The following is a 14,341-nucleotide window of genomic DNA, read 5'->3' as shown; positions in this document are numbered from 1 at the left end:
TGGGAGACCAGGAGAAGCACCTGGCTCCTGGCTTCAGATCGGTGCAGCGCTGGCTGTAGCGGCCATTTGGGAGGTGAACCAACGGAAGGAAGACCTTTCTCTCTGTCTCTCTGTCTCCCTCTGTCTCTCTCTCTCTCTCTCTCTCTCTCACTGTCTATCTCTATCTGTCAAAAAAAAAAAAAAAAAAAAAAGAAAGAAAATGGTTGGAGTGGAGCTAACACACCCCTCCCCCCTGCGGAGTGCCAGCCCCAGGGAAGGGACGCTGTGGGGTGGGGGGGCTCTTTTCTTCTTAATGTATTCCTTATCGTTCCTGTTAAACCACTTTTCAGCAACTAAGGGATAATAAAGAAATGAACACGCTGTGCTTTCTGCGGAAGCGGACATTAAACCTGGACGCACCGTTCTCCTTCCTGCCCCCACCCCGAGACCTAGGACGCAGGGGCTGAAACGTCCCGCTCAGCACAGTCATCCTAGCCTGCCTTTGCTGACTGTTTTCCTCTCTAGCACGTTTATCTGCTGCTTTACCGGGGTTTCTGGTATGTTTCTTGCAAATCACATAACATTCTTTCTGAACACCAGGGTCCAGATGACAACGCTGCCACCCACAGACGGTGCTGCCCCACTTGCGCAGGGCCCCTCAGAAGATGAGCTTCTGAAACCCAACTCCCTGCCCCGCTGTCCGTTACTTCCTCCCTCCCCTCTGCCCTCCACCCCTCAAGGCTCAGGAGCTGCATCCAGAGGTCACAGAACTCCAGGCTCCGCCCTCCTGGAGATGCTGTCCCCTGCAGCCCAGCCCGGGGGACAGGGTCCCTCAGGGAGGGGCGAGCCCGGCCTCCCACAGGCGCGCAGCCCACCCTGCAGTGGGATCACTCACCGCCCTCCAGCTCCAGCGGCTTCACACTTCCTCTGTAAGGAAAGAGAACACGTGTGTGTTTATAACCAAGCCTGCCCATCCCCCAGCGCCATCACATTCCTTGCACTTCTTCCTTTTATCGGCTTGAAATCCTGTGCGGTGTGACTGCTCCAAGGGGGCCATCTTTAACCCAAGTTGTGCCGCCAGTGCTGTGGGCACCTGCCCCGGGGCAGGGGGTGGAGTGGCCGCCTGCCCAGAAGTACCTCGTTACTCACCCACTCACCCGGAGCATGCACGCGTTGGCAAGTTCCCAACACAGTCTTTCATGTTTCCTTCACATAAATCTACTTCCCCAACATCACTTTTACCCATTTAAAGTGAGCCACTCCGCAGTTTCCAGCACATGTACTACTGCGCGCTCCTGAAACATCTTCATCCGTCCCACACATACACAAAAGAAGCCCTGTGCCCATCAGCGGTCCCCCTCAACTGCGCCCTCCTCCCAGCCAGGAACTCCTGAGTGATCTGCCCTCCGGCTCCATGTCCTGGTCTGTCCTGGACATTTTAAGTAAACGGAATCCAAGGCACACAAATGGAAACCAGTCTGTTGTATCTGGCTTCTTTACCTTGTTTTCAAGGCTCATCTACATTGTAGGAAATTGTCAGCATTTCATTCCTCTTTACTGCTTAGGAATAAATAGTCTTCATCGAGTGGATACACAAAGGTTCTTCAAAAAGATCACAAACAGAAATAAAAGATGAGGAACTTGGGCCGGTGCTGTGGCATAGCGGGTAAAGCCACCACCTACAGTGCCAGCATCCCACACTGGCACCGGTTCGAGTCCCAGCTGCCCTACTTCCGTTCCAGCTCTCTGCTATGGCCTGGGAAAGCAGTAGAAGATGGCCCAAGCCCTTGGGCCCCTGCACCCACGTGGGAGACCCGGAAGAAGCTCCTGGCTTCGGATCAGCACAGCTCCGACTGTTGTGGCCAACTGGGGAGTGAACCAACAGATTGAAGACCTCTCTCTCTCTCTCTCTCTCTCTCTCTCTCTCTCTCTGCCTCTCCTTTTCTCTGTGTTTAACTCTGACTTTCAAATAAATAAATAAACAAATAAATCTTAAAAAAAAAAAAAAGATGAGGAACTTCTGGACTATCTCTGCACACACGTCGTGTATCCGTTCGGCAGATGATGGCCTTGGCGTTGTTTTCCCTTTTTGGCTATTACGTTGCTGTGGACATTGGTGTAGCAGTTTTTGTGCAGCGGAATGGAAGTACTGGGTCACATAATAACTCTGTGATTAGCTCTGAGGGACTCCAGGGCTGCTTTTCTTTAAGGTTTGTTTTTCCAGGTGCTCACAAGCACTTGTTACTGTTCACCGTTTCATTCCAGTCAACCTGGTGGGTGTGAAGTTGTAGCTCAATGTGGTTTCGATCAGCTTCTTCCTAATGATGAATGCTATTGAACATTCTTTCATGTGCTATTTGGGCCATTTATATCTTCTTTGGAGAAATATCTATTCCAATCCTTTGCCTGGTTTTAAAATTGGAGTATTCATCTTTATGGTAAAGGTGTAGTTCTTTTATAAAATTACTTATTTTCATCTCACTGAAAAGGCAGACAGAGGGTGAAAGAGAACTAGAGAGAGAGATCTTCCACACACTGGTTCACTTTCCAAATGCCTACAAGAATCAGGGCTGGGCCAGGTGGAGGACAAAAGCTGGAACTCCCTCTGGGTCTCCCATGTGTGTGGCAGGGTCTCAAGGACTTGAGCCATCACTGCTGCCCCCCAGGAGGCACCTTAGGAGGAAGCTGGACTGAAGCAGGGCAGCCAGGACTTGGACCAGGCACTCTGATATGCGTGGGGTGCGAGCACCCCAAGTGGCAGCTTCCCCTGCTGCACCACAACACCCACCCCCCGGACCATAGTCCTTAGTATTTTCTGAGTACTAGTACCTTATCAGATTACTATTTGAAAATTTTCCCAACCTGTGAGTTATTTTCTGAAAATTTTTATTACTATAAAGAGAATAGATTTCATGTATTCCATAGATACAATTCTCTTTTCACTTTCTTTTTTGGTGTTCTTTGTAATACAATTTTTAAAATTTTGATGAAATTCAGTTTATCTATTTTTTCCTTTGGTTGTCTGTGCAGTAGGTGTCATATCTAAGACTTTGCCTGGGGCCAGCGCTGTGGCTTAGCAGGTAAAGCCACCACCTATAGTGCCGGCATCCCATATGGGCACTGGTTTGAGTCCCGTCTGCTCCACTTCTGATCCAGCTCTCTGCTATGACCTGGGAAATCAGCGGATGATGGCCCAAGTCCTTGGGACCCTGTGTCCACATGGGAGACCTGGAAGAAGTTCCTGGCTCCTGGCTTCAGATTGGCCCAGCTCTGGCCATTGTGGCCATTTGGGGAGTGAACCTGTAGATGAGAGACCTCTCTCTCTCTCTCTCTCTCTCTCTGCCTCTCTGTAACTCTGCCTTTCAAATAAATAAATTAAAAAACAATTTCCCAATTCAAGTTCACAAATATTTATACAGCTGTTTCTTTCAAAGATTTTTATAGTAGCATATCTTATATTTAGGTCTTTGATCAATTTTGAGTTAATTTTTGTATGTGGTTTGGTTAAGAGTCCAATTTCATTTTTTTTCTTAAGATTTTTTTTTTTTTGAAGGCAGAGTTACAGAAAGAGAGAAACAGAGACAGAGAGAGGGGTACCTTCTATCCACTGTTTCACTCCCTAAATGGCTGCAACATATGGGGCTGTGCCAAGAGCCTGGCGCTTCTTTCAGGTCTCCCACGTGGGTGCAGGGGCTTTAGGGTGCACTGCTTTCCCAGGCACATTAGCAGGAGCTGGATCAGAAGTGGAACAGCCGGGTCTGGAACTGACACCCATATGGGAAACAAGCATTGCAGGCGGTAGCTTTACCTGCTACGCCACAGTACCAGCACCCCCAACTACATTCTTCCACTTGTACAATATGGTTATTGAAAAGACTACTCTTACCTCATTGAACAAACTTGATACCCTTTTTGAAAATCAACCGGGGCGGGGGGGCGGCTGGCACTGTGGCATGGCAGGTAAAGCCGCTGCCTGCAGTGCCAGCATTCCATATGGGCGCCGGTTTGAGTCCCAGCTACTCCATTTCTGATCCAGCTCTCTGCTATGGCCTGTGAAAGCAGTGGAGGATGGCCCAAGTCCTTAGGCCCCTGCACCCACATGGGAGACCCAGCAGAAGCTCTTAGTTCCTGGCCTCAGATGGGCTCAGCTCCAGCCGAGATGTTGCAGCCATCTGTGGAGTGAACCAGTGGATAAAGGACCTCTCTTTTTCTCTCTGCCTCTCAACTAAATAAAAAAGGAAAGAAAATCAATTGACCACAATTGTTTGAGTTGATTTCTGGACTCTCAGTTCTATTGCACTGAGCTGGATGTCTATCTTGATGCTGGCAACATATTATCTTGATTACCGTAGCTTTGTAGTAAGTTTTGAAACTGAAAAAATATGAGTTCTCCAACTTTGCCTTTCAAAATTGTTTGAACTCTTCTGGGTCTCTTGTGTCTCTGTTTTATTCTAGGGTCATCTTGTTAATTTCTCCAAAAATCCAGCTGGGATTTTGATAGGGCTTATGTAGAATCTGTAGATCAGTTTGAGGAGTGATGGCCAACTTAACAATATTAAGTCTTGCTATCCATGAACATGGGATGTCTTCCCATTTGTTAACATCTTTGATTTCTTTCTAGAAAATTTCTGAAGTTGGGGCTGGTACTGTGGTGTTCTTCCAAGTCACTTTACCTCTGGGTTCTTTCCTGTGCAAAGGGGAACCCTGGCCCTGCTCTGTCACTTCCACTATTGTAGCTCGAAGCAATGAATGCGAGAGCAGAGCCTTGCTCACAGGTACAAGTGTGAGTCCCCTCATCGGACTTTCCTGAAAGTCAGACTCCAACTGACTTTCCTGAAACCAACTGTGTTCTTTGAGAGAAGAAAAGCAACCTGTACTTAGTAACTTTCTGGCTGCAAAAAGGTTATGTAGGTGTTTCCTTAAAGGTCACAAGCAAAAAATAATAGAACAAGCGCTGTACAACAGGGAAGGAACTAAAGTACACAGAGAAAGGATTTCCTTCCAGAGAAGACAGGACAGAGTGCATGGGAGATGAAGGCAGAGGGAAAATGCACTGACAAATACAGAGAACGTCAAAGGAACAAAACCATCTCTTTATGTAAATGCATCTTAAAGAGGATTTACATGGGGTCCAGCACTGTGGCATAGCTGGTAAAGCCGCCTCCTTCAATGCTGGCATCCCATAAGGTGTGGTTCAAGCCCCAGCTGCTCCACTTCCAATCCAGCTCTCTGCTATGGCCTGGGAAAGCAGTGGATGATGGCCCAAGTGCTTGGACCTCTGCACCCACGTGGGAGACCTAGAGGAAGCTCCTGGCTCCTGACTTCAGACCATTGCAGCCATTGGAGGGGTGGGGGGAAGAGGCGAACCAGCAAAGAGAGAATCTGTCTCTCTCTCTCCCCCCCACACTCTTAAAAAAAAAAAGATTATTTATTTTAAATAGTTACACAGAGAGAGGAGAGGTAGAGAGAGAGAGAGAGAGAGAGAGAGGTCTTCCATCTGATGGCTCACTCCCCAATTGGCCGCAACGGCCAGAGCTGCGCCGATCCGAAGCCAGGAGCCAGGAGCTTCCTCCGGGTCTCCCACATGGGAGCAGGGGCCAAGGACTTGGGCCATCTTCCACTGCTTTCCCAGGCCATAGCAGAGAGCTGGATCGGAAGTGGAGCAGCCAGGACTAGAATTGGTGCCCATATGAGATGCCAGAGCTTCAGGCCTGGGCATTAACCTGCTATGCCACAGCACCAGCCCCTCTCCCCCACTTTGTCTGTAATTCTGCCTTTCAATAAATAAAGATGTGGTAGACATTTAACACAGTGGCTAAGGCACCACATCAAAGTGCCAGCCCTGGCTCCTGACGCCAGCTTTCTGTTAATGCAGACCCTGGGAGGCAGCAGGGATGACTCAAGCGCTTGGGTTCCTGCAATTTCCCAGCTCCCTGCTTCTAGCTTCCGGCCAGTTTCCACCCAGCCCAGCCCCAGCTACCGTGAACATTTAAGGGAGTCACCAATGGATGGGAGTGCTTGCGTTCTCTGTCTCTAAAGAAAAACTAAAAAATGAAAAAAGAAAGACTTCAAATAGGTAGAAAATGCCCCATGCAGGCATCCAGACAGATTCAGGGGTGGTCCTGCCTTGGGCCTGACAGCAAGACAAAATGCCTCTGAGAGCTCCTGCTGGGTCCTGGAACCCCCAGCTCCAACCGGACCTCACAGGGAGCCGGAAGGATTAAACAGAAGGGGCCCCTGAGAACCAGCTTCCTGTCACTCTGCTCGTGCAGATGCTCCAGAAACTCTGTTGATGAGACTTCTTGCCCCAGCTCCTTCAGGCAATTCCTTTGCCACTGACCTAGAAAAAGGGAGTCAACAGGGAGCAGGCAGGGCGGTGCCGGGAGGGTCGGCTGGAGTTGGCCTTTCTGACTGGTGGCTTGGGTTTTGGATGAAAGGGAATTGAAACAGGGCGGACCCCCAGGAATCCACAGGGGCGCTCAGGCCCCCACCATGCACTCCAGGAGCTGCCACTTCTGCACCTTCCCTGGGTGTGCCCACTGGGCTTCCTCTCCCTCCCCCAACAACGCACCCCTGCTGTCCCCTCTGGGCAAACTCCCCATTCTACTTCAAGGCCCACCCCAGCGCCTGCTTCCTCCCCAGGCTGGGTGAGGGCTCTTGCCCCTGAAGACTCTGAGAGAGCAGGGCTGGGCGGACCCCCCTGGGGCACACACAGGCCTCCTGGCACCCTGTCATCCACTGCCTGCAGCCCCCCACCCCTGGTCTTTCTTTCTTTCTTTCTTTCTTTTTTTTTGACAGGCAGAGTGGACAGTGAGAGAGAGAGACAGAGAGAAAGGTCTTCCATTGCTGTTGGTTCACCCTCCAATGGCCGCCGCGGCCCGCGCGCTGGGGCCAGCGCACCGCGCTGATCCGATGGCAGGAGCCAGGTGCTTCTCCTGGTCTCCCATGGGGTGCAGGGCCCAAGGACTTGGGCCATCCTCCACTGCCTTCCCAGGCCACAGCAGAGAGCTGGCCTGGAAGAGGGGCAACCGGGACAGGATCGGTGCCCCGACCGGGACTAGAACCCGGTGTGCCGGCACCGCAAGGCGGAGGATTAGCCTGTTGAGCCATGGCGCCGGCCAACCACCCCTGGTCTTTATCCTCGGGAAGCACAGGGCTGTAACTGGTTGGTTCTGGTGTCTCCAGCCCGCAGCCAGGAGACACAGGGGACTGCCCGAGAGCTCTCCCCGCATGCCCGTCGGCACGCAGGGACCCTGCCGTGGAAGAGGGCGGATTACCTTTCCCATCTGCCTTGTAGTCGTCGGGGAGGAGCTTGTCCTGCCGGTAGCCCAGCACGAACGCCAGGAAGGAGAGGATGAGGGCGTCGCCGATACTGAGGATGGCCAGCATGAAGGCCCAGCGGATGGTGCAGTGGCCCAGCGTGTACTTGCCCGTCTGTTCTCCACACATGCGCCGCACCTCGCTGGAGTCCCAGCCGTCGGGGTAGACCAGACAGCCAATCATCAGGCCCGTGGCTGAGGGGACAAGAGGGGTGGCAGCTGCTATGAAGGCTGGTTACACCCAGCTCCCCGTCCACCCTGGACTGCTGTATCGCGCGTTAACAGCCTGGACGCGCATAAGATGCGGCTCCTACTGGCCTTCCATAGAACACAGTAGGGAGACTCCCAGGGGGGCCCTGGGACCCAGCAGTTAGGGGCAGGTGCGGAGAGCTGAGCTCCGTGGCCCAGGGCGGATCTGCTGTGACAGCAGGGTGGCCTGGCAGGCCGCTGGCCATGTTCTTCACCCTGGACTCAGTGAGGCACTGCCTCGCCTGGCTTCCAAGCCCCCCAGACTCTGGTCCCAGCCCTGGGACATTGTCTCTCGATGTACATTTGGTCCTGGTCCAACATCTCAGAAGTAAGCATAATAAGAAAGCATCAGGCCGTGGTTGGAGTAGCTGTATTTTGCCTTTTCCCGGTACATAGCACAGGAGATGCTCTAGAACTCAGGCATCTTGGAGTCAGGGGACACGGGAAGGCTCTCCAGCCCCGCCCCTGGCTGCCGCCTTCCTGAGCTTTTCACTCAAGCAGGTCCCCCCCCCCCCCCCTCAGTGCAGTGCAGAGCCACTGCCCACACTTCCTTGAAGCTAAGAAGCTCTGGCAAAATTTAAAATCCTTATTCTCAGGTCAGGGTTGGGAATGCCCTTTTTTCCCCTAAGATTTATTTATTTATTATTTGAAAGGCAGAGTTACAGAGAGGGAGAGAGAGAGAGAGAGAGAGAGAGAGAGGTCTTCCATCTGCTGGTTCACTCCCCAGTTGGCTGCAATGGCCGGAGCTGCGCCGATCTGAAGCCAGGAGCCAGGAGCTTCCTCCGGGTCTCCCATGTGGGTGCAGGGGTCCAAGCATTTGAGCCATCTTCCACTGCTTTCCCAGGCTATAACAGAGAGCTGGATTGGAAGAGGAGCAGCTGGGACTCCAACCAGTGCCCATAGGTGGCACTGCAGGTGGCGGCTTTACCTGCTACGCCACAGCGCCAGCCCCTCTTCTGGGTTTTCCATGCAGGTGCAGGGACCCAAGGACTTGGGTCATCCTCTACTGCTTTCCCAGGCCACAGCAGAGAGCTGTATTGGAAGTGGAGCAGCTGGAACTCGAACCGGTGCCCATGTGACATGCCAGCACCGCAGGTGGCAGCTTTACCTGATAGGCCACAGCTCTGGCCCTGGGAATGCCTCGGGGGCGCTGTGGAGTAGTAGGTTAAGCCTCTGCTTGTGGTTCTGGCATCCCATGTGGGTGCTGGTTTGTGTCCCAATTGCTCCACTTCCAATGCAGCTCCCTGCTGATGGCCTGGGAAAGCAGCAGAGGATGGCCCAAGTACAAGGGCCCCTGTACCCACGTGAGAGACCGGAAGAAGCTCCTGGCTCCTGGCTTCAGATGGGCTCAGCCCCAGCTGTTGTGTCCACCTGGGGAGTGAACCAGCGGATGGAAGACCTTTCTCTCTGTCTCTCCCTCTCTTAGTCTCTAACTCTACCTCTCAAATAAATAAATAAACCTTTAAAAGAAAAAAACTACTTCATGTACCATCTGGACCGGTCAACAGTCCTGCAAAGTAAGGCAGATTCTAATGTCCTCACTTTACAGAGTAGAAAACTGAGAGCTCCGAGAAACCAAGCAACTCACTCAGTCCTTCAGCTAAGCAGAGCCGAGGCTTGAGCCCCCTCTGACTTCCCTGATGTTCAAGTTTATTCTGCCACACCCAGAGTGACATCGCTCCAAAGGGCTGGGTGTGTTCAGGAGCGACATCTGACTTCTTGACAAACTGAGAAGAGTTTCAGGAAGATAAGCAGGGTGAGCGAAAGGGACCCTTCCCACAGCTTTTCGGTAGACCTATATAGCCAGGCGCTTCCCCACGTGGTGTGAGACCAGCCCCCCAGGGCAGGCATGGCGCCTCGCATCTGCAGGGGCTCCAAGCAGGTGCAGGCGCAGGAGCCGCCCTTCATGTCAGCCCACCGGCCCACCATGCACATCCCCCACCCTCTGCTCCTTTCCCCTTTCATAGCATCTCCCCGTAGGGCTTCCCAAAAAGGCCCAGGGCCTCTGGCTTGGAGACAAGCTGTCCCTGGGGGCGCCACAGCCCCTGTGAGCAGCCCACCCATCCCCCCAACCCTGGCTCTGGGCACACTGGGGTCCCTCAGGGCTCTCAATAGAGACCAGCGTGGTGTTCTGGGGCCAATTCACGCATCCTTTCTGATCCCCATTCTCTCATCTGTAAGACAGACCAGTGCCTAACTCCCAGCAGGCTTGTGAGAACTGAGTGTGAGCCTGTGTAGAAAACATTTACTGCGGTGTCTCGCACACCACGAGCAGCCAAGCAGTGTCAGTCCTTGCTATTATTACCGGCACAGTAGTCAGAGAGAAGCCACCTCAGAGGGTGTGGGTATCACTAGCCCTGCTCACAAGCACACCAGGTGCTTGGCAGGATGGTGCTCCCCACCCCTTCCCTTGGGGTTGGGCACAGCCACATGACTTCCTTTGCCAATAAGGCATGAGCAGAAATATGGGGACTTCCTGGCCTCCTTTAACTGCTGGCAGGAGACCTTCTGGAATGTCCTCTGCAATGACTGTAGCCCAGGACAGCTAATGCTAGTGGTTGTGTGCCATAAACACGAGGCAGGCCTGTGCTTTAAGCCCCTTGGAGCTTGGGAGCTTGGGAGCTGTTCGCTACCGTGGCGTCGCTTCCCAGCCTGAATGCTCAAGCATGTTCTGTGTTTTTCACATTAACTGAGCACCTACTATGTGCCGGGCAAGGGGTTTGACACGCATGACCTCATAAGGATCCTAGGGAGAAGGCAGAGAGCTGCCACATCCTGTAGAGGACGTACGATAGACTCAGTGTTTCACCCGCCAAAATTCTTTTTTTTTTTTTTTTTTTTTTTTTTTGACAGGCAGAGTGGACAGTGAGAGAGAGAGAGAGACAGAGAGAAAGGTCTTCCTTTGCCGTTGGTTCACCCTCCAATGGCTGCCGTGGCTGGTGCGCTGCGGCCGGCGCACTGCGCTGATCCGATGGCAGGAGCCAGGGGCTTATCCTGGTCTCCCATGGGGTGCAGGGCCCAAGCACTTGGGCCATCCTCCACTGCACTCCCTGGCCACAGCAGAGAGCTGGCCTGGAAGAGGGGCAACCGGGATAGAATCTGGCGCCCCAACCGGGACTAGAACCCGGTGTGCCGGCACCGCAAGGCGGAGGATTAGCCTGTTGGGCCACGGCGCCGGCCTACATCCGCCAAAATTCTGACGTTGACATCCTAACGGCCCCTGCGATGGCATCAGAGGACGAGGCCTTCGGAGGGTGGGACTGTGGCTTCATAGAAGGGACCCCGGGAGCCTTCTCACCCTCTTGCCACCATGTAAGACGTCAGCAGTCTGCAACCGGGACGGAGGCTCTCACCAGAGCCCGACAGCTGGCAGCCTGGTCTCGGGCTCCCTGCTTCTAGAACTGTGAGAAATTAGGCTCTGTTGCTTAAGCCCCCTGTTGATGATAGTTCGTTCCAGCAGCCCAAAGTGACTAACACCTGAGGTCACCAAGACCCAGAGATCACAGGTAATTTTGCTCTCCCTCTGCTGCGAGGGGCTGAGAGCACCCCCCGGCTTCCAGAACCTCTATTCATATTGTTAGCAACAGCCCCACAGTGATGCTCCCGTCACCAGGCCTACTCTCCGCCCCGCCCCACCCCCTCCTCGCTCCTGGGCTTCTTGACAACGATGAGCTAACCTGAGCTAACCGGTCTGGGGCTCCTCAGGTGGATGCCTCTCCCAGCTGCTGGCTGTGGGGCACACCCCCCCTCTTCCTCCCTCGGGCTCATCCTCCCTTCCCAGCTCAGCGCGATGGAACGTGACACCACCTTTGCCTGCCCCCGGTATAAATGTTTCATGGGATGGCACCTGGCCACCTCTGTTATCAGTGTCTCCAGGTCCGTGACCCAGATAGGTCTGACTCAAATGACCCAGGCCTGCTCAGCAATGACACCTGTTGCAGAATGTTCGGAGGTGGGGTGGGGAGCAGGGGCACAGCATTGAGGATGGGAGGGTGAGTCTCCAGCACCCCACAGCCGTGGTGTGAGGGCCCTGATGGGAGGGCCAGCTGTCCAGTGCGGCAGGATCCATTCTGCTCTTCAATCTTTTATTTTTTTATTTTATTTATTTTTGACAGGCAGAGTGGATAGTGAGAGAGAGAGACAGAGAGAAAGGTCTTCCTTTTTGCCGTTGGTTCACCCTCCAATGGCCGCTGCAGCCGGCGCATCTTGCTGATCCAAAGCCAGGAGCCAGGTGCTTCTCCTGGTCTCCCATGCGGGTGCAGGGCCCAAGGACTTGGGCCATCCTCCACTGCCTTCCCGGGCCATAGCAGAGAGCTGGCCTGGAAGAGGGGCAACCGGGATAGAATCCGGCGCCCCAACCGGGACTAGAACCCGGTGTGCCGGCGCCGCAAGGTAGAAGATTAGCCTGTTAAGCCACGGCGCCGGCCACTGCTCTTCAATCTTTATTCCCCCTTCTTTCTCCTCTCTGCCCACCATGACTTGACTCACACCTGCCCTGACCTCTTGTAATCCACAAGGAAACTAGAGAGGAGGAGGAGATAGTGGGAGGGTCTGGGGGCAGCTCTGAAGCCAGGGGAGTGGCCTTAGTGCAAGTGTGGGAATCAAGTCTGTCGCTCGTCTCAGCCCCCAGAAGCCGCCTCGGTCAAACACAGGAGCCGGCACCTCGCTGCGCTGGGATGAGGCTCCTCCTCATCAGGTTCGCGCACGGAATACATCGAGTTTCCCAGGACCCGCACCACGGCGTCCTCCGTTGCCAGCTGCTCTGACACAGCCTTGGCCAAGTCAGATCCTCTCTCTTAGCCCCCAGAGTCCTCATCTAGAGTCAGGGAGCAGCTCTCCAGGGTCCCCTCCAACTCTGCAGCCTGGTCCTGTGTGCTTGGTGGTCTGGGATTCAGATTCGGGTTTTTTTCCCACCTATTACTCAGCTTCTCACTCTACCCAGTGCCCTTGTGATGGTTTCCCTGTAGCCTCCAGGCCCCAGCACTGCTCCTGTCACCAGCATGGACAATCTGTGAAAAACCGGGGTGGGCAAGGACTGAGAAACCAAAGACTGCAGGACAAGGTCTTGGGCCTCTCCTTGGGCCCCAGAGGAGAGCAAGACTAGCTGGCCCAAGGACCAAGAGGCCTGCCTGGGGCCAGAAACAGGAAGAAGGGTAGGAAAGGCCTTGCCCAGAGCACCACAATGACCTCCTAGTCTGTGGAGTTTTAAATAACCTGCACAGCCTCCCTGCAGCTCCGAGCATCACTGCATTTGCCGCCTCAAGTATGGAATCCTCGGAGCAGGGAACACAGACTCAAGACTCCACAGAGAGTGAGCAGACTTCAGACACAAGTTCCCGCAGCAGAAGCCACACTCGGCGTGAAGTCACACTTCAAAATCAAGGCTAACCTTGGCACCTTCCCGAAGAGCAGTTCGGGGTGGAAAGGAAGGAGTGGGAACCGGTGTCCGGGCACTGTTCAAGGAGAAAGAATATCGCCCAGAAGTGACAGATGAGGGCACTGAGACAGGGTTTGACATCTCTGTTCACCTGGGGTTTGGTCCTCTGCCCACATAGCGGACCACGGAGCTTCCCTCTTCCTCACTCTCAGAGCTGCAAGAACCCCTGGTGTGGTGGCCTAGATGGCCTGTACTCCCAGGCAAGTCGCTTTCCCCCTCTGGGCTCTGAACTTCATCGGTAAGATGAGCGGGTGGAACAGTTTGATCTCTAGGGTCCTTTCTGTCTCAGCCATCCCAAGATCCTCTGCTCCTCAGAATCTCCCATAAAGCACGGAGCACGGCTAGGCTACAAGACAGAGGAGCACCATGGGGGCCCCTGCCTTCCCCCAGCCCCCCAGCCCCGCTCACCCGCAGCCAGCTGCATCCACGCGCAGATTTTGTACACAGTGGCCGTGTTGCAGACGAAGAACAAGCTGAAGCAGATGATAGAGCCAATGATGAGGAACATGGCCAAGGCCACAAAGAACATGGCGGTCTTGAAGGCTCTGGAGGGGATGGAGGAGAAATCCAGCGGGCCTCCCTTGCAGATGAGCTCGGAGGACAGCACGTTGCCCACGCAGTAGGAGAAGAGTCCGAAGTAGCCTGCCTGCGGTGTGCTGACGCTGTCTCCGATCCAGTAGGGCTGGATGAACAGGGCCATGACCAGCACCGAGAAGCAGATGGTGAGCGTGCCCCACATCACGCCCACGGCGCGCGCGTTGCGCACGTAGTTGGTGTGGTAGATCTTGGCTGCCTCCTGGGCCGGCAGTAGCTTCACCATCGTGTGGGCGCGCCTTTGCTGTTGGAGGCCCCCACGGTGGGTGGCTCCTCAACCGAGTTTTGGGGAGAAGGCTGAGGTCAGGGCCCAAGGGGAAGGTCTCTCCAAAGTGGGAGGAAGAGGTTGGCCAGGGACACGGACAACCTTGGCTTCGTCGGGGAACGTTGGCCGGTGGCCTGCGCCGGCTCTAGCCAGGCCTGTCTGGTGCCTCCGGCCTTCTCTGCAACCGCCAAGGTTTCCGGCCAGAGGCGCCGCCCTGCCCCCTCCCCTTTCCCAGCTCAGCGCTCCGGGGAGCCCCGCCCCCTCGGCCGCCCAGCGCGGAGACCGAGTTTCAGCACCGCGGCCAGCGCTTGGGCGCCGGGGCGGGGCCGGGGTGGACGGCAGGGGTGGGGCGTGCGGCCGTCAAGACCTGAACGTCGCCCTCCAGCCGCCCGCCCTGTGCCCTGGGAGTCCGGACCTTGCTTCTCAAGGCGGGGCTGCGGCTGTCACATTTCCCCCTCTCGGCTCCTCCCAGCCGCAAAACCACATCCCCCGCACAGA

At 54.6% G+C, this 14,341-nt stretch overlaps 1 protein-coding gene across 1 annotated transcript; it reads right to left on the bottom strand.

Annotated features, from left to right (window-relative positions):
• Nucleotides 1-872: 872 nt before the first annotated feature.
• LHFPL5 (LHFPL tetraspan subfamily member 5) lies at nucleotides 873-13,804 on the bottom strand. The gene is made up of 3 exons (XM_062187467.1): nucleotides 13,393-13,804; nucleotides 7,257-7,493; nucleotides 873-906 (listed from the first exon to the last, which is right to left on the bottom strand). Exons 1-3 carry the CDS (start codon nucleotides 13,802-13,804, stop codon nucleotides 896-898), a joined length of 660 nt encoding a protein of 219 aa, XP_062043451.1. The 3' UTR covers nucleotides 873-895.
• Between the last annotated feature and the right edge of the window lie 537 nt (nucleotides 13,805-14,341).

This window comes from Lepus europaeus, chromosome 3 (genome assembly GCF_033115175.1).
Source record: "Lepus europaeus isolate LE1 chromosome 3, mLepTim1.pri, whole genome shotgun sequence".
In the NCBI taxonomy this organism is placed as follows: Eukaryota; Metazoa; Chordata; class Mammalia; order Lagomorpha; family Leporidae; genus Lepus; species Lepus europaeus.
This window is presented reverse-complemented; position numbering and strand designations above follow the sequence as displayed.

What these genes read in the sequence shown, in the direction of transcription:
- LHFPL5 (XM_062187467.1), bottom strand. Translation starts at nt 13,804, where the DNA reads ATGGTGAAGCTACTGCCGGCCCAGGAGGCAGCCAAGATCTACCACACC. An exon ending in GTGGATGCAGCTGGCTGCGG is followed by an intron (nt 7,494 to 13,392) that starts GTGAGCGGGGCT and finishes TTGTCCCCTCAG; the next exon opens with CCACGGGCCTGATGATTGGC.